The sequence below is a fragment of the Mytilus edulis genome, chromosome 4 (genome assembly GCF_963676685.1).
Source record: "Mytilus edulis chromosome 4, xbMytEdul2.2, whole genome shotgun sequence".
Classification (NCBI taxonomy): Eukaryota; Metazoa; Mollusca; class Bivalvia; order Mytilida; family Mytilidae; genus Mytilus; species Mytilus edulis.
The window spans coordinates 13,573,345-13,601,309 of record NC_092347.1 but is presented as its reverse complement, the minus strand read 5'-3'; the positions used below and the strand labels follow the sequence as shown (position 1 = coordinate 13,601,309).

Here is a 27,965-nt window from a genome sequence, read left to right as displayed (position 1 = left end):
TATTCCTAAATGTTCAGGGATATTAACCACAAACTGACACCAAGCCTTCCCTTCATTATATGGAACCTTGTGGTACAATGTCAGAGAGATCTATACAGTCAAACATAAGTTATTGTCCCGAAACTTCGAAAATGCTTGTTTTTGGCCCCTTTTTGGCCCTTAATTCCTAGACAGTTTGTCCCATAACCCTTCAAATAAATCCCAACCTTCTACTTAATGGTATGAATTTCAGAGTAATTGAAATTTGTATACACAACTTATTGTCCTGAATCTAGATAAATGTATGTTTTGGGCCCCTTATTCCTAAACCTATGGGACCATGACCCCCAAAATCAATCCCAACCTTCCTTTTGTGGTTATAAACATTTTGTTAAAATTTTTATTGATTTCTATTCACTTATACTAAAGTTATTATCTGGAAACCATCCGTATTTGAACGACACAGACTACAACGACAATGTGATACCAATATACGACCGCAAAAATTTTTGCACTCATATAAAAAAGTTATCTACATATTATTTATGAAGTTTAAAAAGACAGCAGGCAACTGTCATTTCAGAAATTCAGACAGTAAAGTTAATAAAACTAGAAAGCTGTCAAAATTGATTTGGTATCCTTAATTTGTAATTGCACATGACAACATGGAAACAAATGCATTGTTTAATTCTATAATATACAAAATATCACCACAATATTCTCTACAATCATTGAAAAACAGAGCACAAGAATATTATTTTCAAAAAAAGTTAGGAAAGGTCATAAGGTCAACAGTAGGTCAAACAAAAGAAAGCTCATTCATGTGTATTGGTTATTGTATACTAGTACTATTTTATACTAATTATCAACCTCATATACCTACGGTTGGTAAAAATTTAGTACTTGGTGAAATTATCTTTATCAATTATTTTTAAGCCAAATGTTCTTAATAAGAACAAACATGTATCAAACAGAACAAAACATATACGATACTGTATATTTATTTTAGAAGACTGGCAATGAAGGTGCGATCTTTTTTTTGTTTATGACGTCATCAAAGACCTAGGCCTGGAGCAGGACTGTGTTGAAGTGTACCAATGAACAGAAATTTTGAAGTTTGTTCCTACTTTTTTCTTATTATAGAACAATTTACTACAAAGAAAGTTCAATACCAATAAATTGATGAAGAATACTATTTAGCTGATGTTACCCTTGTCATTTATGTTCTGTTTTAGATACTGACTATCGTGTTGGTTTATTTTACCAAACATTTTCTTTTTGTCACTTATCATTTGCTTAAAAAGATAATATTATATCAAAATATGGATGAAAAAGACAAAAGAAGATATACATTGAACAATAGATGCAATGTGATGGTGATTAATAAAACTAAATCTTAGAGTCAAGTCTGCTTAAAATATCAAAAATAAGTAATCTATTCAATAACAAGTCAAAAATTACAAACTGCATCGTAAACTGTTGTTAACATGAGATATGGTTTACTCCACAGAGAAAACAATCACTGCGATAAGTAATGTAAAGATTATCCGTTATAATACAAGCTAATTAAATGTAACTATCCTAATAAGTACATGTACTTGATATTTTATTTCAACTTGAAATGCAAAATGACTACAACCATGTGTACAAATGTAATATGTTCATATGAATCAAATATACAAATAACCTTTTGGGATAATTTATAGCTCTTCATAGGAGGTATATTGACATAAAAATAAATAATACAATTCAAATGATTCTGTAAAAATTTAAATCATTCAAGTATTTACTTTTGTAATATATCATCATGATCATATTACCTTTTCCGATTTGCCAGCTACTGATATTTCACTCTTGACAACCTATAATTGATGAACACTTCTTTTTTTTAATTTATTTCTTAATTATTGGTGTTAACATACTCAATTCAAACAAATTTTCCTGTTAGAGTCAATTTGATAATATCATTTTTTTTCTAGTATTATCAATACATGTATACATTTGATATACCGGTAAGTCAATCATTTACATTATATTTCAGAAATTGTTTTCCATGATAAAAAGCAAGAAAAAGCAATGTATATGATTTACTGTTGTGGGGGTTATTTTGGATTTCATAGAAATATTTTGAATTTTAAACTTTCAAAACTTTGCCTTTATTTTTAATACATACATATAATGGATAAATGTCAACATTAATCAAAGGGGATATTTTCTGATGGTTAAATAATTTTCTATGTTAAAAGTACACATTAAATTATTTCTATCTTAGACTCAATACATTACAATGAAAGTGTTGTAAAATTTTAACTCTAATTCATAACACAGATAGTGTATCAAATAATCAACCAATATGTGACTGCTATCATAGTGAAAAATAATGACTTAATTTTTTTTTAAATACAATTATAGTCAAAGGTTGCATGCCAGGTAGCATGTCAAGGATTTTTAACTTAGTAGTCTCTATATAATTCAACTCTTTTCAGCAGTCACCTACCTGTCTCATGCCCTGAATAGTTGTCAGTTATATATATAATTATTTCTGTACGAAAACATCATTTCAACATTTCACATGTGTCATTTAATGTTTTTATTTCCAATATTATCATGATGAAAATATATACATTTAAAAGTATCAAAGTCAAAATGACAATCAGAACATATCAATTAATATCAGGTCTACTCCTTATAGTTTCCATTGAAAACAGTATAACCCACTACTTCTCCATGAATATTGCCATACTTTCGAAGTTTTCTTCAGATTTTAACATGTTTAATGCTGGAATCAGCCTTTTTTTTTTTTATTGAAGTACGAAAACATTATCAACTGAAAACACTTAAACAATTTCCTCATTCCTGGCAAGGTTCATTGTCCAAATTTTTTTCATAACCTCATCTTAAATTCTAATTTTTTGATTGGTCACTTTTAATACATTTATAACTGTATTCATAACACAAAATGATTTCAAATTTTCCTTGAATATGCTTGAACTGACATTATAACATCACATATCTATTACAAATCATAATTAAAACTTTAATGAAATAAATTATGAATTTTTTTTTGTACAAATTTTGTTTTTTGTTGTTGTGACTGAACAAGATTTGCTGAGCTTCACCATATAAACATGTATTTTGCATCTCCCATGCAACCCATGAATGTCTAAAACAAAATCATTCTGAAAGCCTTTGGTGTATCATTTAAGTAGAAAAATGGTTTTGGTACATTCGTCTTTCAATTGTCAAAGCCAGACTATTTTCAAAACAGTTGACTTGTATTTATAGGTATTGGTATGAGGTAAGAAACTTGATGACTGCATTTAACACTGTTATAAAACTGGTTGATGAAAGGCCACTTTACCACTGAGACATCCTGATACAAACATACAATGTTGTGGTGAAAACTTACAAGTCACTACCACATTACTATGGGAAAGACAGTTCTCAACCTCATACATTCTCAATGGTTGACCAGGACTAGACATAGGTGCTATATCACAAAGTTCACTACAATCAGGGTCAAAAGATAGCAACCGCACACCATATCCGAAAGGTGAACAAACAAGTCTGCCATCGTTACTGAAACATAACTCCTTTATAAACCCTCGTCCTACATTAGGTTCCTCTATATAATGCAGAAGTCTGTTTCGTGTCTTGTCTCTATTGCCTAAGCTAAATCCTGAAAGTCTCTGATGAAAAGTAAGAGGTGGTTCACCATTTTCAAACTCAAAAGCACCAATCATACTCAATATTTCAAGTGATCTGTTATTAAAAAGGGATAAACCTGTGCCCTCTGTTTCATCAGAGGAAGATTCTGTTTCACTATTTGAAACATTGTCTACACTGATCCGTTGTGGATGGAATCCATTAGCGAGTGTCTGTCTTTCAACAGTACCAAAAGTTGCATCATTACTGGTCTCTGATCCTGGAGAGAGTGGAGAATCTAGTTCTGAGGTCAGCAGTAAGTATGGAACACTGTTTTGTTGTACAGATGATGTGGGATTGATATCTGTATTACTGCTTTCCTCTACTGGTACTTCATTGTTTTGACTAGAGTCAGACTCCTCCTGCATATCTTCCTCCGTGTCAGGATAATCCTGAATATCATGAACACATGTCCACTAAAATATATAAATGTATTTAATTTTATATCAGTAATTAATTCAGGAAAGACATTAATTTTGCTATCTTTAGGTAATTTTTTAATTTTTAAAACATTGGAAAGAATTTGATATCCTTTATCATGTGTCCGCCGTCCTGAATGCTCTTCAACTTCATATTTCATTTGAGCTTTTTATTTTTTTCAATTTGAGTGTTAGTGATGAGTCTTTTGTAACATGTGTAAAGGAAACGTATCTTTGGCAAATATAAAAGTTAGAAGCCTTGTATCTTTGATGTATTCATTTATATTTGATAAGATATAATAGTTTTTGTTAACAAATTTTCCTTGATGTTTTACTTCTAAATCTAAATCAATTGAATCTTTAATACTCAGCCACTTGGCCTTTTTGGAATCTAAAGAATCATGGGTAATTTCATTGTTCGTACCCCAAAATGAAAATAACGTCATGTCATTGGTTGAATTTCCATTGTTTATGACATTGTTAACCAATCACGATGTTTTGGTGTACCCTTTTGAAAATATTACCCAGAATGCATTAGATTCTGAAACGGCTAATTCGTAATTTGCATCATTTTGTTTTCAAGAATAGAATGAAAGATATAGGTAAAACCTTTTTTCAAACTATAGGTTGTACAAAACTGTCATTTTTTTTCATGATTGTATATTAAGTAAAAGAATGATTGATTGATTGATTGATTGGTATTTAATGCCATTTTCAACACTATTGTGCTATTTCGTGGTGGTGAGTTTTTAATGGTGGAGGAAGCCAGAGTGACCAGGGAGTACCACCAACTTTGGTAGAAAAACACACAACCCTTAATGCCCAATGCCCCGTTCGTCTAGCTGGGGGCATAAAAAGATGCCAATGACCCTTGGTTATGAGCTTAATCAAATCGTACTAGAGTGTTATATATATCTTACCTCCGACTTGTAATCTCTGCTTACATTACGTGACAATACACACCATCCCTGAGGGTGAACCTATCAAATAAATATATAGTCAATTACATTTCTACATATTACATATTTACATGACAGTTTTGATGACTAAACTGCATTTATTGGTGTTATAATTCCATGTGATCCAATAGTTTTTAGTGGGGTTTGTATTGCTTATTTAATTAGTCTATAGTTTTCTATGATGTCTTTTGTAGACTGCTATTTTTCTCTTTATCTCTTTATTTACCGTTTTTTTATTTGTTTTTCTTGACTTGTGATTTCATACTGTCTCTTTGGTAAAAGTATCTCCCACATTCACTATAACACTGTTTTTCTGTGAAAAATTTGCTATTCAAACATATTACTTAAATATTTAAGTATTCATAATTTGAGAATCTTGGATAAAAACAATCACTGCTGTTGTGTTTTCTTTCTCCAAACTATGGAAAGCCATCAACAGCCGTTCATGATCAGAAACTGCTCTCGTGCACCGTCAATACATTGATGGCGCTCTCTCTCAATTTTGACCCTGTTGGCTTTCCATACCAAACAAGCAAACATAAATCATATTCCATCATGTCATTTAATAATTTAGATTCCCTGTTTATTGTGCTGATGTCAGTTCTTTCTGATTTGTTGTTAATAAAATTTCAACTTCAATATATCAAACTGTCCTAATGTTTACCTTATTTTCATAAAACCTATGTTTATAGTTTTGTGTAGGTAACAAATTTAAATAAAAATTTATCATTTCAAGTGCGTTATGTCTTTTTGAGGAAAATATCAAACATTTAAAACATATAAGAAATTCTTGACTTGGTTGCAAAAAGTCTATTAAAGTTAAAAGTCTATTAAAAGAACACTCAAATTTAATAGTCTATTACTTGTGTAGCACAAATGTTAATAGTCTATTAAATGATTAACTCACTTTTGAATTTAATTGGAAGGAGCTCTATTTTTTCTTAATAGTACATTTAAAATGGTTGCCATCCAAGTGCTAGGCTTTTTTGTACTTAAATTCAGCTGAAAAAATACAAAGACAGGCCACTTACCATCGTACATCAGTATTTCATAATGTCCTGTCAACGAAAGTTTGTTTTGTTTTCTTCTGATTGCTTTATTTTAAATTTATATGGGCTTAATTCAAAATAAATGAGGAATGTGTCCATGGGACACAGATGATGCCCCCACTTGCATCTACAATACTAAAATAACGAGGTCCAATTTGTCAGCCGTCATCTGGTAAAAACGACAAATCAAAGAATTCAACTTTATATATAACTAATATAGGACAATGGTGTTGATTAAAAATTTATACACCACTTCAGACCTTTTTGTTTTCCACATAATTAATATTGCCAATAATTAACAAGTTATGGGTCGAATCCAATACCGATACAAATAGTATATGACACCTGTTACCTATAACCTTATCTGTACGTTCCGCATCTGACAGGCGCACCACCAAACGGTGTATTTAGGATTTTGCTGTATACACGGGTCATAATCACAGGGTTGTAGTAATTTAATCAGTAAGACTTTCTAAGATAATAATACAAATACTAAAAATCTGGACTTGAAATAAGGCATATAGGTACAGTTTTCATTTTGTTAGCGGGCATGACGTAAAAACAGTGAATAAAAGAATTAAACTCCATTCTAGGACCTTTTGTTTTCCAAATAATTAATATTACCAATAATTGATAAGTTACGGGTCGACGGGTTCAAACAGAAAGATTTCGAAAGCAGAGAAAACTGGGTATCTTATAATCCACATGACATTATCATGTTTATCAGATGGCAATACCAATACTTAAATAAGGCTTACACATAGTTATATACTTTAATTCAGTCACGGACCCGCGATATCACGGGTGTGTTCTAGTATCATATAAAGTTATAAAGGTACATAACTGAAGAATAGTAAAAGTGACACTACCCAAATGTGTACTTAATCTAAGCTTTGTGGTAATAAGCATTATGTATAAGTTTCATAAAATTTGGTTTAAACAAACTTAAGTAAGAAAATGGAAGTATTGATTTTTTTCATTTGTATTAATAAAAGGGGTATAATTCTAGAAAGGTTTAAGTGACACCACCAAAATTCAAACTTGATCTGTGTTATGTGGTAATAAGCATTGTGTATAAGTTTCATAACATATGATTCAGGTTAACGAAAGTTAGAGAAGGGAAACAAAATTCAGCAATTTTTCTCATTTGTAAAGGGGCATATCTCAAGAATGATTAAAGTGATGCCACCAAAATTCTAACTTGATCTGTGTTATCTGGTAATAAGAATTGTGTACAAGTTTCATACCATTTGGTAATAAAAAACTTAAGTTAGAGAACGAAAACCAACTTTTGGATGTACAGATGTGTACAGGCGGACAAGGGTAAAACTTAATGCCCTCTCCGCCATGGCGGGGGCATACTAAAGATTTTTGTATATTGACAAGTTGTATTATAATAAATACATAAAAATAAACGACACATGTAGTTGCATAGAAACACAATAATTTAGCAATTTGATATATGTACCTGTATAGAGGCTATGTCACCAGCCCCATTGCCCATCGGCCAATCATTGATCATCTCAAAATAATTCCTTTGTTTTCTATTCCTGATAATAGAACTATCCCGTTGAACTCTACGTGTAAAGAGTCTTTGAGGTAAAAATTCTTTCATGTCTTCGGCAAGATGATTGAGATCCAGATTGTTAATCAAAATTATTTTGCCTTCCTGCGTTGAAACTATTAGTTTTGAACCATCTGGTGATAGTTTAGATCTCATTAACATTTTATGTGAAAACACTTTTTGTCCCTGAATAGCACCATCACAATAACTGAAATAAAAGTGAAATCTTGATATAAATACTATACTGATGATTTAGAAAAATAGCATGCTTACAAATAAAACTGATCAGAAATTGTAAGATCTGTTTAAAAAATGTGCACACATCTAATTAGAAAATCGAAAAGGCCAAGATATTTTACTACCTGTTCATTTTTTATGACAATTGAGGATATATACAAGAAACTGATATGAACGATACACATATAATCAAACTTCCTAGTAAAATATATATATAAATATATTTATTGCTATTTTAGGAAATTTTCTATTGATCTTGCTGACTGATAATTTTCTTTCTCAGTGGAGTTGAGTGATATGAAAAATTATCACTAGAAACTAAGGGAGCATGTGGTGTTGCTAATGAAATTGACATGAAATTAACAATGTCTTCACAGGTAAAATAGCGATAAACAGATTATCATTGGTCATCTCAACTCCATTACTTTTCTAACTTTCGCCTTACCAGCTTTATCGCAAAAAGCATACTCGTCAAGATGATCAACCATAATCTATAAATACACATTGAGCCTTGAGATGTAATATTGTGCTTACCTGTTAATATCCCAGGTAAAAATATTTCCATCAAATCCTGAAGTAACAAGTTTACCACAATCTGATGCATATTCAATGTTTTTAACCCAGTTTGTGTGACCACATAAAAGATGGAGTCTGGTTTTTAAATAACGAATATCCCATAATGCCACATTATTATCATCTGAACATGTTGCAAGCAGCCTAGAATCGAGAAATCTACAATAAACAATTAATTCATTTCAGTTGTAATTTTTTTTATTTCATTATAATTACAAGTGTGGTAATTAAGTGTCATTAATACATGGGTTGCCTTCCATCTTTGTACATGTTAAAATACAACATATAAGATAAGCAGATTAAGTACATGTTTTATTAAACTGTAGGTCATGATGACTTTTTAAAAAATTTACCTTTACAATGACAATTTGCAATTCAATAAAAATACCAGACCTTGAATTGTAGTGTTAAAGTTGAACCTCCAAAATATCAGATTTTTTTTAATTTATAAAGGGACATACAGGGATCTCCATGGATGAAAATTGAACCATGGAGGAACTTTCACCATTACAAACCGTGTCTACGTTGTACAGTGTAGTGCGATCGGAAGTATTTTATCTCTCCATACAAGGAATGGTGAACATGCTAATTCATTGCTTATTTAAATCATATTTATTTGAATTTTCATTATACATGTAGAATTATAGAAGTATCAATATGTTCATTTATTGCCGTTTTACCATTCAAATGCCAAGTCTTCATGGTCCCCACTTAGTCGAGAATGACCAAAAGCTGTCATGAAGGTCCCCATGTAGATTTCTTGAATTTTTGGTAATTGTTATGGGGGTTAAAAATCATATGATGTGGAGCTTATTTTTCATGGACACTGTCAAATTCAGAACCCATTACCGGTATGGCTGATTTGCAGCAACAACAAAACGATTCGTACGGGTTATGTAAAAGTTAAAGAGATTTGTAAAGCAAATGAAAAGGTTTTTAATGACTTTATCTGACAAATTGATGCTGTGCAACATGCATCTTTCGAGTCTGAATAAAAACCAGAAACGCGGATGTATCAATTTGATTGTAATATACGAAATGAATTCGGAATTACGATACGATATTTCTTTACAGGAAATATTTATAAGTTTTTACTTTTAAACTTTTAAAGTAATTCTAAATTATCGTTACAGCAGTACTCGAGTTATTTGCGATGAAATAATATTTACTGTTTTGCGTCTTATTTTGTACTTCTTAAAAAAGGGGGATGCTGATTGCGTAAGTCAAAATAAAGCACGTGTTCGACTTGTTAAACTGTTTTCTTTGTAACTGGATTATTAATTTATTTATTTAATCTAAATTATCATAATCATTTGCTGAAACTTAGTTGATTAATTCGACAAATGGATCGTCTATCCTCAGTTAGTATTCTCCTGTCTGGTTTGTTGATCTATACCTGTACAAGCTCAGGTACAAGTGATTAGCGATCTTAATCCGAATATCCCTCAGGCGTTAGAACTGTGTTGGATTATAACATAAAAAGCCTAAGGGTTATGCAATTACATGCATTTGATTATAATTGATAAAAAAAATGGTGTCGGGCTACAAAAAATAATGACGTTTTGAACGATGGCGGAAGACAATTTAACGATGGCGCAAGACAATTTAACGATGGGGCAAGTCATTTGACGATGGCGCAAGACATTTGAACGATGGCGGGGCGCCATCGTTAAACAGGCCATGGAGATCCCTGGACATAACTCAAGAACCTTAAAAGTGACACCACATGAATTCAAAATTATCTGTGTTCTGGGGTATTAAGCATTGCATATAGAATTATAAAATTTGGTTAATGTAATCTTGAGTAGAAGAAAATGAAAATTTTAGAAATTTTCCATCTGTAAAGGGACATAACTCTAGAAATGTAAAAGTGACACTACCTGAATCCAAAATAATCTGTGTTTTGTGTTTATAAGCATTGTGTATAAGATTTATAACATTTAGTTAGGGCAATCTTGAGTAGAAGAAAATGAAAATTTCAGCAATTTTCCATTTGTAAAGGGGCATAACTCTACAAATGTAAGAGTGATGCCTCCCAAATTTAAACAGTGTATAAGTACCAAAATAGTGTAGAGATAAATGTATATGAACAAAAAGTATCTGAAAATAAAAGCCAAATCCATCTACAGTCATTTTTGCCAAGGTGATTTAAAATCTTAGTTTCTTAACATTTTACAAATTCATAAATGGACAGTTCATGAAAGTATAATTAAATCAGTACAGAACACTGACTTCTAAAGGTATTTTACCCCAGTCTGCACCAAAAACTTTTTCAACTACTAGTCCGAAGACCAATATTCTGACATTTTTCTTATTGGGCCAAACAAAATTTGGCAAAAACTTACTAGTCCGAATGAAATTTTACTAGTCTGGGGCATCGGACTAGTGGCTAACCCTGCAGACTGTTACCCACGGGGACTAGTAGTCCACCAACAGTGGTGAAACCCTAATCCCCTAAATAGTATAATTACCATCAAGTTAAATACAAACCTTACACAGTTTACACAATCATCGTGAGCCTTGTTGACTTCTTTGACCAGCTTATGTGAGAATGGATCAAACAACAGGACACTGTGACCTTCACATGCAGCAGCTAATAGAGATCTGAAATGAATACCAACATATTCATCATTTGCATATTTATTACATGAATCAAAATATTTCTATTAAAATTACATTGCACCAAAAAAGGCACATACTGACATAGGAATAATACTAGTAATGGGCATTCTGTACAAATTGTTAAACATTTTGTACATCATGTACATCATGTACATAGAGCAGTAAATTACCTCAGCAATGCTCAGCATCTATCCTATCACAAAAGTTGGCAAAGATATATCTCTGTTCTTTTCTGAGGAGATAACAGTACCACATTAATTAGCACTGTTTTTTTAAGTGGGGTGTGCTTACAAAATGATGCTTATGTACATACTTTGCTTAAGTCAGCTTAAGGTGGTACCCAACACTTTCACTAAAATTAATTTGGCTCGTTTAATTTTCATAAAATTTTGTCAAAGTAAATCCTTAAACAAAAATATAAAAATTTTAAAAATTTTGAACCAACAGTTTTGTCAGAAAAATTACACTGGTTATATAGCACTTTGACAAAAAACAATTTTGATCATTGTCAGAGAAGCTCAATATTCCTTTTACAACACAACGTAATTAAAACGTTTAGCTAACTTTACAGAGTTATCTCCCTGTAGTGTTAGGTACCACCTTAAATACTTTTACAACATAAATAAACCTTCAGAATTCATATATCTTTTTACAAAGATATTACTTTTAAACATATACATGTATCTTCGTTTATGTTATAAGCACCAGAAAGCCTCTTTGCATTTATCTTACTAATTGTGAAAACCTTCAAATTCATTGTTACTCTTTTCTATGCCTGTAATGTGTAAAAAAAGCAAAATATGAACTCTGAAGCCATATGTCTTATGTCATGTATTATGTCATGAATGTATGTCATGTATATGCTATACAAGTATCTCAAAAACTATTAAGACATGTACACTTCCTACAAAATATAAGTATAATCATTCAACGCTAATTACACAACATACTTTTTAAAATACACCTAATTAATGAAATTACATCTACATTTTGTACGTTAATGTATCGCATCATGCTCATTAGCATGATTTGTGTTGACATATTCACCAACTCAAATGACTGTCAAAATTCTGGGATTCTAGCTGCAATTATGTAAGCTGCAGCGAGTCTACCTGGATCACAAGCTACATGTAGATACATGTACATTGCATTTATAAATGGAATCTTTAATATATACAAAGTTTTTCCATCATTTTTTTAATACATGCATAATGGTTTTTCTTTTACATATCGTAACTTGGATGGAGAGTTGTCTCATTAGCACTCATACCACATCTTCTTACATCTATATATATTATGTAGATCATAACCTGTATAAATAAATTTACAATGATGTATATAAAGCTAAATAATTCAGGAATGAATTTTAAATATTTTTTGTTGTGAAGACATAATTTAAAATTACCCTTATTTGCATGAATTTTAAGAAAAGTGGACAGTTTGTGAACCCTGTTTTCTTGGTACTTTTTTCTAAATTGTATTTTATAAAATTCTTATTGTTTTAATGTAGTCTCATTTTGGGATCATGTAAAGATAAATTCAGAAATTCTAGTTCAATAAACTTTGTGGAGTTCAGTTTTTAGATTAATTTTTATGGGAAGGATTTGGAAATTATTGTAACTAATTCCATCACTACATTCATGACATTCACATATACATGTATATACCGTGGATTTATTTATTTAAGGGGGTAGCAATTTATTGTGGATAAAGGAAAACAAACATGTTCGTGGATATTTCATTTCCTGGTTTTGACATAGTGTGTATACATGCCAATACGGCCCAATAGGAAATTCGTAATTCTTGAATATTTCATTTTGTGGTTATCAATAATTTACAATATTATCTATAAGAAAACAACATCTATCATGTCTATATACATAATATATATAGATATAGCTATATGTACCTCAAAATTTCAGTATTGACTAGAACACACCCGCGAAATCGCGGGCATATACAGCTTGTAGACTGTTGTAGGATGATTTTTTGTAAAAAATATTATGTATGGAGAATTTCATAAAAGGTATCAAAAGCCCTCTCCCTTTTTCCAAAGTCCGATATTTGTTTCCTTTCTGTTAAATTCAATTATTTTCGTGTGTCTGGCCTCAGACCACAATTATTCTCCTTTGCTACAATGCTTCTTTTGGTAAAAGTCAATCAAATTAACAATTTGCACCGTTTCAAACATGAAACAAATGTAACTGCTTATATATAGACCCTTATTAGTCTAATAAAATATACTTCTAGGACAATCCATCAGTGTTTTCTTTTTCTTTTGCGAGCCTTATTAACATGCCAATGGTAGGATATGAATCATGTATAAAGTACTAAGGCTAATTTGAGGGGTGGTCGGACGGGTCCTGATCCCGAAATCCCGGGCTTAAAACCATGAAATCCCGAGATGCAGAATTTAAAGAAATGCATATCCCGAAATCCCGAAATCGAAAAATATATTCCCGGATCCCGTAAGGATCAATCCCCAAATCCCGAGCTTAAAAACACCCGATCCCGACGCCCCGAAAAAGGTCCTGCCTACTTCTAATCTCTACCTTACTTTCAATTTTGCCAAATCACTATTTTCCCTTTCAACAATAAATTGTTATGCCCCATTTATGGGCATTATGTTTTCTAGTCTGTACATCCGTTCGTTCGTTCGTCCGCCCGTGTCTGTCCCGCTTCAGGTTAAAGTTTTTGGTCGAGGTAGTTTTAGATGAAGTTGAGCATGTTTTACTTATTTTAATATATATGCAAGTGGTATGACCCCTTAAATAGTAAAAATTTCAAAGAAAACAGTAGACAGAATCAGGGCCGACTTTCTATACTAACATACTAACATACTAACATAGAAAGTCCCTGACAGAATACAGACAGTCTCTATATATTAAAATAGTATAATCGTAGTTTACATGTAGATATATAAACGCGAAAAATAATTGTTTTCTCTAAGGAGGTATAATAGTTGTGGTTCTTGCGATCTAAACACCATGATATGAAACGCGAAAAATAATTGTCCTCTCTAAGGAGATATAATAGTTGTGATTCTTGCGATCTAAACACCATGATATTGAGAACGCTTTGAATGGCTTATTTTTTTCCATTTTTGTTATCCATCATACGATTGGTTGTCAAGTGACATGTGTCAAATGTTTTACTTATTTTAATATATATAGAACTGGTATGACCCCTTAAATAGTAAACATTTAAAAAAAAACAGTAGACGGAATACAGAGAGTCTCTATATATTAAATACAGACAGTCTCTATATATTAAAGTAGTATAATCGTAGTTTACATGTAGATATATAAACGCGAAAAAATAATTGTCTTCTCTAAGGAGGTATAATAGTTGTGGTTCTTGCGATCTAAACACCATGATACGAAACGCGAAAAATAATTGTCCTCTCTAAGGAGATATAATAGTTGTGATTCTTGCGATCTAAACACCATGATATTGAGAACGCTCTGAATGGCTTATTTTTTTTCCATTTTTGTTATCCATCATACGATTGGTTGTCAAGTGACATGTGTCAAATGTTTTACTTATTTTAATATATATACAACTGGTATGACCCCTTAAATAGTAAACATTTAAAAAAAAAACAGTAGACAGAATACAGAGAGTCTCTATATATTAAAGTAGTATAATCGTAGTTTACATATAATAGATAAACGCGAAAAATAATTGTCCTCTATAAGGAGGTATAATAGTTGTGGTTCTTGCGATCTAAACACCATGATATGGAGAACGCTCTGATTGGCTTATTTATTTTTCATTTTTGTTATCTATCATACGATTGATTGTATTTGTGCATCTTTAAAACCGGAAGTCTTATCTATGACTAAAAGTCAGTCCGATGACGGAATCATATCGGGACTCCTGTTTTGTCGTTTTTCTCCCAAAATAACTCAATCTGATTAATCATAAGAATGGATGACAAATGCGACTATGCATGTTATCTATAGGACACAGAGGCATGATGATTGATTTATTGTGGAAGGAAGAGAAGCGACACCCAAAATGAGGTCTTCTCGTTTAATAGTATAGATGTGACTTTATCCAAACTAGCAATAGCATAGTTAAAGAAACGTTATAACCTTCAGTTTGTAAGTTTTCATTTGTATGAAGTCTTTGCTTATCATTAATGAAGTTTTAAAGAATTTCATTTTATTTCAAATTTATACATTTTTTGAAGCCTTTATATATTATTTGTTTTGTAATGCATTAGAATCAGAATTACAGTACTGTATTTAAACTTTTGAAGAGTTGCCACCATCAATTTTGATTTGAAGGTGGCAACTCTTCAACTACAGTACTAGCTGTTTAATATGCCTTTTGTTCAAGTCTTGTTTAGTTCACAGGGACTTGGTTAGCAATTGTAAGCAGATCAAAATTTTGTTTATCAGGGTTTTTCAAATCTTTTTTTCCTATTTGCTATCTACATGATTTATTTGTATTAAATTATTTGCGTTGGCATCAATATTTCTTTACTATGGATAGTAAACTGCACACTGTTAGAAAAAAAAGAAAAATATTGATGACAACGTTAAAAACATAAATAATGTACAGTCATATGTGACAGTTGAGTCTCTGGTGTCTGGCCAGTGATATCCCATATAAATTGATTTCATCATAACCACAAATAGAATCATTCTTGTTATTGTTTTTTTTTAAGTCTTCCGAAGTGACAGCTACTAAAGGGTTATTCCTGTGCAAAGTGTTTTGCCATTTTTATTTCACGTGCAGTGGTGAAAAAGGTTTTTTAATCACCATGTTTCCTAAAATCGGTAAAAAGATAACGTGCAAGAAATTTTTAATTGTTTGTTCATCTTGAAATGAGAATTTTATTTCACGTTCTTCTGTGCAGATACATGCCTTACGTCCCTCTTAGGGGCATAGATACACCGGACTGCACTGTTAGTGTTATACAATTCAACAAGAAATACAAATAAAAAAAATGAGAAAACATTGATAAACATAATCAATAATTTAAATCTGCTAACGAAGTCCCTGTGTCTCAGTTTACAAGATGTCATATGTATGTACTTTAAGATTCCGCCAGTGTAGACGCACCCCTTGATCGACTGCAAGGGTACAGCGGATCCATGTACACTCCCTAAGGATGGAATCCGGGTCCGTTCGCGCCCTTTCACGTTCGCACCCGTTCACGTTCGCGCCCTTTCACTTTCGCACCCTACACGTTCGCGCCCAATTTTGATTGGTTTTGTGTTTATTTCATTGTCATTGTCTCAAAATAAAGCGAGACAGCGTGTTTTTTTTGTGTTGAATAAATATTAATCATGTTTTGGATAGTGTATTGTTAAAATATTTTTAATCATTGTTTCTAAATAAAGAGAGATTCTGACAACGGGAATATTTTTGGGTGGAATAAATCTTAAATTTTAATCATTTTTGGTTAGTGTATTGCTAAACTTTTTTGTCAGTTAATTGTTTCAGATCAACCAATTATCTTTTGTGTTTTTCATTTAAAATTTTCAATGTTTTACTCATACGAACATTTGACGAAGCTAAATACATGCAGTATTTATATCAAAGCAATTTAAAACAACAATCATGATTTTCTAATTATTCAACTGAAACTTCATTTTAAATTGGGTGCGAACGGACCTAGGGTGCGAACGTGCGAGGTGCGAACATGTAGGGTGCGAAAGTGTATTGGGCGCGAACGGACCTGATACCCTAAGGATTAATGGAGATGTGTCATTTACAATAAGACATAACTTGACCTGTTTACCATGTTGACAGGTCAAGTTGACTTTCAGGTGGGACTGTTGTGTTAACATTTTCAATATTGGTTTAATCTATAGAGCATAAAGAAAAGATTCTGACCCATTCGGAGAAAAATCAAAATTAAAAATTCCACCATGATGACAACTATCTGATTTTGTGGGATCCCAAGTATAAATGGATTGAAAGTTTGAAAATAGAGACGAGCATGTTCTGTTTAAATCTCCTTCTTGAACGTTGTCACCAAGTTGTCTCGTTTGCAAAAGAGAATAGAGTGGTCTTCGTTTTCTGTGTTGATGTCGTAACGGCATAATATCAATTTCTTCTGCAAGAGATTCCAGTTGGCAGATTGTATAGTCTTGAAATTTTCACAAAACAGCAAGATGTTAAATTCGGAACATTTCGTTTATTTTCCACTGTTTTCCGAATAGAAAAAGTTGCGGACTCTAAATACAGTATTCGATTTCCTGCTCTGTCCCGTATATTTACCAACATGTCGGTAACACAAAAAGGAATATACAATATTTTAGTTTTTTTTAAAAGGCCTAAATTGGTAATATCTCAGATCAAATATTTAAATTTTATAAAAGTATTATGATTCTATATTATCAACCTCTATTTTAACTGTAGAACAACTGGTTAAATAGAAATAAACTGATATAAATTCTGCATGTTCTGTACAGTAACATAACAGTTAATTTTAATTTTAGTGGTGTACATAGTAATGATAAATCCCAGACCATTAAATAGCAATCTATATTTTTATAATCCTTTTATTTTTCTGTCAAGAAATAAATGAATAAACTATGTCCTTTTACCTTTTACCAGTAAATCTATTTCACTCCTTTTTAATCTGTACGTTTTAAGATATTTTGACTAACATTATTATATGCTTAATGTACATAAAATAGTAGGTGTAAATATTTTTATGTTAGTTTTTACATTAAAAAACGGTTTTAGGACAACGATAATCTTTTAAGGATTGTATATATTCTAATCTGGTTTGCTCCATATTTTTAAACAGTAATAAATAAAAATAAGGGTTTTTTTTCTGTTACCGTGTGACACGGGTGCTCCGTTGCGGAGGAATTTACTTAGAGGAGAAGAAGAAGTCGGATTAATTGACACATCATAAACTTTGAGTAAATTGTGATTGTGGTGAAAGATTCCATGTTTTCAGGGTAAATCGATGTAGATTTACAAAAGACTGAAATAATTGGAGGTTTAAGAGGATAATAGTTCTATTTTTTTCCCCATAAGAATCGAAATAATTCTTTCATGCCATGCTGTATGTTCATTTTAACTGCTGTTTTGGAAAGTTAAAAACTTTATGACTCATGATTTACAATGAAACCACAGAAGTCTTAAATTATTTTAGAGCTACTTTCGCAGTTATATGATTTTTTTTAGTTTTCTATGTTGTGTTTTGTGCATAATCATGACTGTTTTTCTGTTTGTAATTTTCTTTATTAGCCATTACGTTGTCATTTTATTTTCGACTTCTGGGTTTGAATTTCCCTGTGGTATCTGGTTTTCAAAACAATAGTGTTTCAATATCAATCGTGTGTCCAGATATTTATATAAGATTTTAAATTCACCAGATATATTTTGGAGTTGTAAAATTGTTGGCACTCTACTAAAGTAATGGATGGCATGAACTTTCATTCTGTTAAAAAAAAATTACTAGATAGATGTTTCGAAATTATTTTTCATGAATTCTTTGTCATAATGATATTTATGTTGAAGTTGTTGTGTTTTTTAATATTTCGATTAAAAAAGTGGGTAAAACTTATACATGGACCAATTGATAAAACTTCATATTGTTTTCAAAAACTTTTGATGCGTTTTCCCGGAATAAAGACACATGACGTCAATAAGATTACAACGCCTTCTGGAAAATGTCCTGTCGACATTTATTATAGAATCTAGTTTGCAAACCGACGAATTAACATTCGATATAGTCTCAGGAAACAGTTATATATGAAACACAAATAGTGAAGCATTGATGCATCGTAGTTCTGAAAGACATTTACATGATGGGAAATTCGCCTACAAAAGAAAATAGACGAAAAACTAGTAACGAAAATGAAAAATGGGATGAAACGACAGCGACAAATACGGATGAACGTACATGTGATGACACGAGAAATTGCAAAGAAGACATTAAAGCACAAAACAAAGAGACAAGAAAAATGAAGGCAAGTTTTAATTTAGAGAAGGCAAGTGTTTATGACAAATTTAAATCTTTAAGAAGCAGCAAAGTCCATCAGTCACCAACTCCAGACATAAAAATCAAAAACAAAATGGAAACTTCAAATGTTCTACAGCAGGATCAATTAACAAACGGCAGTATCACACAAATGAGATTGAAGTCACCACATAGAAAAAGGAAAGACGATCAATTTCCCAAAAAAGAACATATATCATTGCACGAGAAACTGAAAAGAAAACTAAACGTTGTGCGACGAAAAAATACCACAAAACCACAGATAACGGAAAAACTAAAACAGGACGAATTTACGATGAACGCAGAAGAAAAGGTTAAAGCCTTTTTTGAACAAAACTGCAAATGGACAACATTACACTGGTATGAAGATTTGGATAGTGGTGAATCCCTCATTTCGGCAAATCCTGTTTTATGGAAAATACACCAGAGATCCAAAGCATTGCAACGACATATTTGTAAGCCAAGAACGAGTTTAATTGAAAGCGAGAAACAAATGATGTCTTTTGAAAATGAAAATACCAATGATAAATTATGTCAAACAGATATTCGACCAGAATATTGGATAAACAGAAAAACTACTGTCAGATACGGAAACAATTTCATAAATGTAGTTTCTGCTACCATGGCTACTGAAGAAATAGTGGAAGAACGATATAAAAAGAAGAAACACGACGCACTTGTGTCAGCTCAGATTTCATCGATTCGACTAGCTGTTTTAGGCGTGTTAGGGAGAAGTGGATATGCAGAAACAACAAAGAAAAAATTAAAACGAGAACTGCCTAATTTTGACGTTTCTAAACACAAAAGCAAGGTAATGGCATTATGCAGAGAACAAGTAGATTCGTTTACAGACAAATTTGAAGAAGAAATGGGGATTTTGCCACATGAGGAAGACGTCTTTAAGGATAAGCTTAGAATTTATGTAATTTCAATAGCAAAACCATTCATGTTATATGCACAACACGCACTAGAAGATGAAAGTAATCCTAATAAGAAGAAAATTGAACCGAAGCTTCCTACTCAGATTCCAGAATTGAATGAAATCAGAACGGAAATAGTTGAAAAGCACAATAAAAAATTAAATAGTATTGTAAAGGAAATAAAAGATGACGCAGAACAAAGACGTGTCGACGACAGCAGCCATCACACAAAAACGTCCGAGGTGAATAAGATAGAACATGGATGTGGAGACACCATTGAACATGAACGTAGACCATCCGATCATGAAAATATTAAGTACTTTTTGAAAAAGAAGGAGGAGAAAACATTCGAGTGTGACATTAATCCAGTGGGACCGTTCGCCAGAGGAACGCATTACCGAACTGATGGAGAAATCGCAATTGAAAAATGCAAAAAAGGTTCAAGAAAAGGTATCACCGAAAAACCAAAGAAGTTAAAGACACGTGGGATTCCGAACAAGCATTTACACCACAATCCGAACAATATTGATTCGATATCGGAGTGTTCAGGAAAAGAAGAATCAAGAGACAGCCATATATCTGACGAAGTCTGTGAGTCTGTTAATTCTAACTGTAACAGTGACGAAGGCATAATAGAGGATTTTGAATTTGCACTGTTTGCTCATATAGACAGCGTGATGAACTCAGAAGAAGTAAAAGAAACTGCGGACATGCGACACTTGAACGAAAAACCAGCCCAGGTGATAACGGGAAAGAAGAATGACTGCGACCTCTTGAAAGAAAAGTATGGTCCTAGAGTAAATAAAAAACGTCAGAAAGGTGACAGGAGGAACCGTCAAAGAAATAATTCGAAGCAAGCTACACTTCAGTTTGGACTAAATGCAAATAATTCAGCTGATAACCAAGATGATACATGGTGTTCATACGACGAACATGACGAGGAAATATGCTTCTCCCGCCAACCTACAATATTGTATACAGACTCCCCGTTAACCGACGAGCATTCAGTTGATTACTTATTTCCAAGTGTGTTGACATTTTCCACACGTCCGTTGCCTGATCATACACAATTTATGTAAATATTTAACAAATAAAATTTTGATTTATTTATTAAAGGTGGTTTGTCTTAACTTTCGAAATCGCTGTGTGGTACATGATCTTGATTTCTTTATATATATTGATATGAAGAAAAAAACAGCCTAATATGATTGACCTGTTGGTAGTTATGTTCTATATATAATGCTTATACTAACGACAACTTCATACTTATCATTACTCAATCATGTTGCGTTGTTTTGAAACAAAGAGGCGAAGGATAACACGGAGACATTTAAAAATCATAAGTCGGAGAGAACTGATAACGCCATGTCAAAAAATGAAACACGAGGAAACGACTTACAAGTCCACAAAAAAACACTGCATATAGAAAACTTAAGTCTGAGCAACATACCCCCCCCCCCCCCCCCACCCCCCTAAAAAAAACAAAAAAAAACCACAACACAATAAAAACAGGAGGATTTCAAAGGTGTTGTCATTTAGATTATTGGTTATACTTTATATAAAATATTGTTATACTTTCTGTTGAAAGGGGACACGATATTAGACTGGATATAATTGAAGACTCTGCAGTTCTGAGGAAATTTTCAATGTCTTTGGACTTAAAATTCTTTATTATGATCATACAATTTGGTTTTTTTTACATTCAAACGTGGAATTGTGACTTCGTGCTTTAATATACACATGAAAAAAAATAGGCCGTACGGTGACCTATAGTTGTTAATGTCTGTGTCATTTTGGTCTTTTGTGGATAGTTGTCTCATTGGCAATCATACCATATCTTCTTTTTTATACATGAAAAAATGTTTGCGATTAATCACTGAGACAGCAACTAAACATCATAAATGAACACAAAAGATATTTGCAAGTGATTATATTTTGTGCAAGAAAAAGTTTGAAAAGAGGCTATCTTTCGTACTCTAAATAATATTGTTACCAGTATAGAAATAGATGTGGTATGCGTTCCAATGAAACAAATATAAAAAAAAAACAGTCAAAAGTAGCGGATCTAGAAAGTGACATAGGTAACGGTTAGGCCTTCAACAATGAACATTACCCATACCATACAGTACGATATACAAATCCCTGGTATGACAAATCGTGATTCTAGTTCCATTCTAAAAACGAAAGAATCAACATATATAGGACAATTAACCAGAAAGGATTCAATTGACAATTTCATCCCTTTTTTTTCTTGTTGATTTTTACTTGCCTATAATTTTTTATGTGACTCCTCGAAAATATTTATGTAAGTTTTGGCACTTCCTGCATATAAAGTAAAACAGACAACATTTCCTCCCTTGAATTATTAATGAACTTCTCGTGTGGATTTTACGTTAACGTTATGAATCAAAGGTATTTTGATTTAATGAGTTGAAAAAATTATTTGAAAATTTAATTTTTTTTTAATCATTTTATTTTCTAAATTCAGGTCACGGAATTTCATGTGAAAAAAATCCTCAGATTTTCACCTAAAAAAAGTTCATATTATTTTCACGTGCTGTTCACATGAAATCATTTCACCAGAGTTTCACGTATAAGAAATAGAAACAATGGAGTAAAACAATAGAACTGGGGTGTAAGCTCGTTTGAGGTTGAAAAAATACACATGAAGTTCGTGCTTGTGAATATCCATGTGTATACAGTATTAAAAAATCACTACCGAATTTTACGGAAATGTTAATGATTGAGCTCTTACATTAAGATATGTACAACTCGTGTACACTTATTGGTCCTTGTTATACTCTCATCCTTAAAGGGTTATCAATTCAACACCGCACTTAAATAATAGTTGCATTGATTATTCTTATAATACATGTACATGTAGTTAACATACTTGCTTACCATTGGTATACATCCTGTCGATATCCTAATTTGGCACAACAAGGAAGTACTGTCTTCAACACGGAGCGTTCGCTCACAGCCTATGGTAAGCTTTAAAGTGCCCCAAAAATGACTTGCGTAAAACCAATATAACGGAAAAACCAACGGTCTAATCTATAAAAAAAAAAAACCTAAAGGCTCTGAAGAGTCTGTGTCGCTCACCTTGGTCTATGTGCATTTTAAACAAAGGACACAGATGGATTCATGACAAAACATTGTGTTTTAATGATGGTGATGTGTTTGGAGATCTTACTGAACATTCTTGCTGCTTACAATTATATCTATCTGTAATGATCTTGGCCCAGTAGTTACAGAAGAAAATATTTTGTAAAAATTTACAAAAATATACAAAATTTAAGAAATTTTTTTAAAAATTGAATATAAAAGGCAATAACTCCTTAAGGAGTCAATTGACCATTTTGGTCGTGTTGACTTATTTGTAGGTCTTACCATGCTGTATATTATTGCTGTTTAATTACAGTTTATCTATATCTATAATAATATTGAAGATAATAACCAAAAACGACAAAATTTCCTTAAAATTACCCATTCAGGGGCAGCAACCCAACAACGGATTGTCCGATTCATCTGAAAATTTCAGGGCAGATAGATCTTGACCTGATAAACAATTCAACCAAAATGTCAGATTGCTGTCAATGCTTTGGTTTCAGAGATATGAGCAAAAAACTGCATTTAACCCAATGCACTATTTTTAGCCATGTAGGCCATCTTGATTCTCGGACGGGGTCATCGGACTTATTTTTCAAACAAGATACCCTAATGATGATTGTGGACAAGTTTGGTTAAATTTGTCTCAGTAGTTCAGAGCAGAAAATTTTGTAAAAAATTACAAATATGTACAATTTTGATCATGTTGACCTATCTGTAGATCTGATTTTCCTGAACATTATTGCTGTTTACAGTTTATCTCTATCTATAATAATATTCAAGCCAATAACCAACGGCAAAACATGTTCCTTAAAATTACAAATTCAGAGGCAGCAACCCAACAACGGAATATCCGATTCATTTGAAAATTTCAGGGCAAATAGATCTTGACCTGACCATGTCAGATTGCTCTAAATGCATTGGTTTCAGAGATATAAGTCATCATCTACATTTTACCACTATGTTCTATTTGTAGCCATGGCGGCCATCTTGGTAGGTTGGCCGGGTCACCGGACACATTTTCTAAACTAAAAACCTCAATGATGATTGAGGCCAAGTTTAGTTAAATTTGGCCCAGTTGTTTCAGAGGAGAAGATTTGTGTAAAAGTTAACGACGACGTACGACGGACGCCAAGTGATGAGAAAAGCTAACTTGGCCTTTTGGACCCGGTGAGCTAAAAACGAGAAACACGTATGAACCACATTAACAAACGGCAACTACTGACCATCAGGTTCCTGACTAAGGACAGGCGCAAACAAATGCAGCGGGTTTAAACGTTTGTATAGTCATACCAAACACTAAATAAAGCTGGTATATATAAAAAAAAAATAGATAGATATAACATGAAATAAGTAAACATAAAATAACAAAAAAAGCATTACAAATTGTACCAATAGGTCAAATTAACACGAAAGTACGATTTGAGAGTATTCGCAGTTACTGAAAGCTAGTTAAACGCCAAAAGCAATTCATAATAAAAAGAAATATGCATAAGTTACTAAAATCAAATAAAACAACTAGTCTGCTGATGAAGTTTTTCACGTTTAAATCTGTTTGAGATGTGTTTAATCCGTTGTGATATGTTGATTGATATTTTAGTCTGGGATGATATCTTACAGAAAATAGTTATCAAAGGTACCAGGATTATAATTTAGTACGCCTTTAACTGCGAGTAATTTCGCCGGAGCAGTAGAGTACATTGGTAAAACGGCCTGATTTATAACGTATCCCAAAAAGGAGAAAAAACAAATATAACAGAAATAAACCAATGACAACCACTGAACAACAGGCTCTGATGATCTCTGATGCTTTGAAAATTAAGAGTAAACAGACACTGGCGATATGACTTTACTGTAAACTGACTTATTGTTGATAATTCATACACACTGAGGCGCAGCCGAATGTTCTATGCATTTTTAACACTGGTTGTAAAATTACGTAAACCCCTGACTACACCAAGATAACGAATTTATTTCTAATGAGGCGTTCTTTGATTCGTTTTTAAAACCGGGGTGTAAAATGGAAAAAATCGTATGAAAATTTTCACTTCACCTTTTTTTAACACCGATATTGCTGTGTACTGTCATGCGCGTAGCTACGTTTACGTCAAAACGCCCGGGCGTACACTTGAATTTTGAAAATAAAACAAATAATCGACATAGAATAAGAAAATCTGGTCAAAAGCACATCAGCCTTGTGCTTCTTTTTTTAATGGATTGTAATTTTGAATAAAAATTGGGACTAAATTTACTCAAATAGATCATTTAATATATTTGTTCGAATCTTTTGTAAAAGTCTGAATCCACTTTGAATTCTACCTTCTTTTCTTATATTTAAAGCAATTCACTATCTGCTCAGATTCGATATGCTGTTTGTATTTTTGTCGAGCCTGTGTTTTATGTCCCAAAAGCGAGACAAAGTGGTGTCAATATTTAGGTTTCCGAATGTGGATAAATTCTTTTAAATGACTCTCCGACCGTGAAATTTTACGAAAGTTGTACAAAAACTGTTTATGACCAAAAGAGTATTCAGAGCAATATAATAATGCAATTATATCTTTAATTTTCCCGCATTTTAAGGATAAAATGTATTTCTTTCTGCAATTAATCTGAGACTACTATAACACATGTGTTATAGTAGTCTCAGAATTAATAAGTGGTCGCAGTTTGGGCTTACATTTTGTTATTTCTTCTACTTGTCGAACCTTCATCGAAATTTATGAAAATGTCGAAGAAGCTTTCTCTATGACTAATGTCTAAAGCTAAAATTTTAAAAGCATTTGTTTTCGTTCATTTTTCGGTTCTTTTCTGATAGACAGATAGCTGGACTCTTCTTTACGCAATTACATGCTCAATTTATAAACTTCATAGATTGTCGTGAAAAATTCCAGATCAAGAAAAAAATATCAAAAGAAAATTTAATTTTTTTTTAAATCCCTGTAAAGGAATGATACATTGATTCACTTTTTGTGGAAGAAATCCAAGGTGTTCCAGAATTTTTTTTATTGCACCTCTTAGAAATATTTTTTTTCGTGTTCATTAAAAGGTGCTTTTGTTGATTATATGCTCACTCACGGCACCATTTAAACTTATTTAAAAGTAATATTGGTTTGGACGTTTTCTCTAAAATCAATGACCATAAGGCTAGCTTTCCAGTTTAACACGATGAATAAGTTAACATATTACAAAATTTAACCAAAAAAAAAATAAACCATTTAGATTCAAAAGTATGTTGTTATCAATGATTTTTTACTGACAGGAATCATTATGGTATCTCATTCTCGATAGCTTTCGGGGGCTTCGTCCCTTTCGAACCCACTACCAACAGATGCTTTGACATTGAGCGGTTGGCACCCCTCATATCCCTCGCCAAGGTTCGGGCGTACACGTAAAAATGACCCAGCTACGCCACTGACTGTCAATTACTACCGTTTTTATACGCCCGGGTTTTTTTGCCATAAAATTATCTTTCTTTTTACGAGGATGAACTATAGGTACTGGTAGCCATACGCTCTTCATTGATGAGGAAAACTCATAACATATGATTAGCAATTCACGTTTAGAAGTGTTGGTTGCTGTTACTTTTAACTTCGAGTTATTATTTATTATTTGTATAGATTATCGGGTTTTCTTTACTTCCCTCTTAATGTTAAATGACTTTTGGGATCAATTTACCTTGAATTAATTAAATTGTATTGTTGCTTTACACGTTATAAGGCAAGAACGTGTCATATCAATCCATATCAACAGAGAAGTGGACTTGGTCGTAACCCGTGGCTACATGTAGTTATGATGACTACACATATATCTCAGTAGAATTGGCTGCACATTCACTGCATGATGGGATTTTATATTATAAAAACCCTACAAAATATGATATAAATTGTCCACGCTGTAGTTTTCACCCTTCGTGGTCAGTTGCTAGAGATTGTATTTTGTTGTACGAAAGTTCAGTTTTTTCCTGGGTCAAAAAAGTAAGATGTCTCCAAATAAAACGGGGACGCCATCAGAATGTTGACTGCTTCTCGTCATAACAGAAAAAACTATGTCAATATTATGTAATTTGACTATATATGAATATTGACAAAGAGGAATATAAAACCAACATGACTGAAGCTTCGAATATAGAATAAAATTAAGTTGTCTACCTTCCGTTAGCTTTGTATAGATACTTCAGAAGGGTAAATATACATGTATGAAGGATATAGTGCCAGACATCTTTTCCCCATCCCTTACCAAACAAAACAGTACTTTTATTTAGACCATGAGGGCATCAGTGGTTGAAAAAAATGGATAAGTTAAAACAAGTAAAGGTATTCAAAACATAATAATTCTTCAATTGTATTTCATTGTTTACTTTGGTACATATGCAGCAAAGACCTACGTATACCCCTAACCACTGTTGGAAATTATAATCATTTTCACAAAAGCCAAATTTATTTCCTTCACTAATGCTTTTTCTGACAGCAATAGAAATACACCGTTACCCTTTTATCAAAGAACAAAACCAACTGTTTTGATGAATATAGTTACCAAATGCGTCTTTTTGAATTAGAAACTGTCCATTTTCCACAATTAAAGTACAGATATGAAACTGTTTCTAGATATTGGTGTGGCAGTTTGATCTTTTAAGCGTACTATGTGGTATCGGTTTTACTTATTTTTGAAGGCCGTACGGTAGTTGTTAAATTCTGTGTCATTTGGTCTGTTGTGTGAAGAGTTGCAATTGTCTCATTGACAATTATATCACTATTTCTTATTTATATATTAAACAAATAATTTAGTTAGGCCATGCATGCACAGTCTTTAATATTCCTGGAAATCACATAAATTAATCACATTATATGTAACACAA

General features: G+C 32.2%; 1 protein-coding gene across 1 annotated transcript; it reads right to left on the bottom strand.

The window, feature by feature from the left end:
* Positions 1-1,289: 1,289 nt before the first annotated feature.
* Positions 1,290-17,282, bottom strand: LOC139519016 (DDB1- and CUL4-associated factor 10-like). Its single transcript, XM_071310729.1, has 6 exons — positions 16,958-17,282; positions 10,976-11,089; positions 8,447-8,644; positions 7,580-7,883; positions 5,024-5,083; positions 1,290-4,100 (listed from the first exon to the last, which is right to left on the bottom strand). Exons 1-6 carry the CDS (start codon positions 17,164-17,166, stop codon positions 3,309-3,311), a joined length of 1,677 nt encoding a protein of 558 aa, XP_071166830.1. The 5' UTR covers positions 17,167-17,282; the 3' UTR covers positions 1,290-3,308.
* Between the last annotated feature and the right edge of the window lie 10,683 nt (positions 17,283-27,965).

Bases quoted from the DNA above. Each gene is read 5' to 3' on its own strand.
- LOC139519016 (XM_071310729.1), bottom strand. From the start codon at position 17,166: ATGCCGTTACGACATCAACACAGAAAACGAAGACCACTCTATTCTCTT. The intron at 11,090-16,957 runs GTCAGAATCTTT...TATTCATTTCAG, and splicing joins TTTGATTTTTCTCCGAATGG to ATCTCTATTAGCTGCTGCAT. The intron at 5,084-7,579 runs GTACATATATCA...TTTATTTGATAG, and splicing joins GTGACATAGCCTCTATACAG to GTTCACCCTCAGGGATGGTG.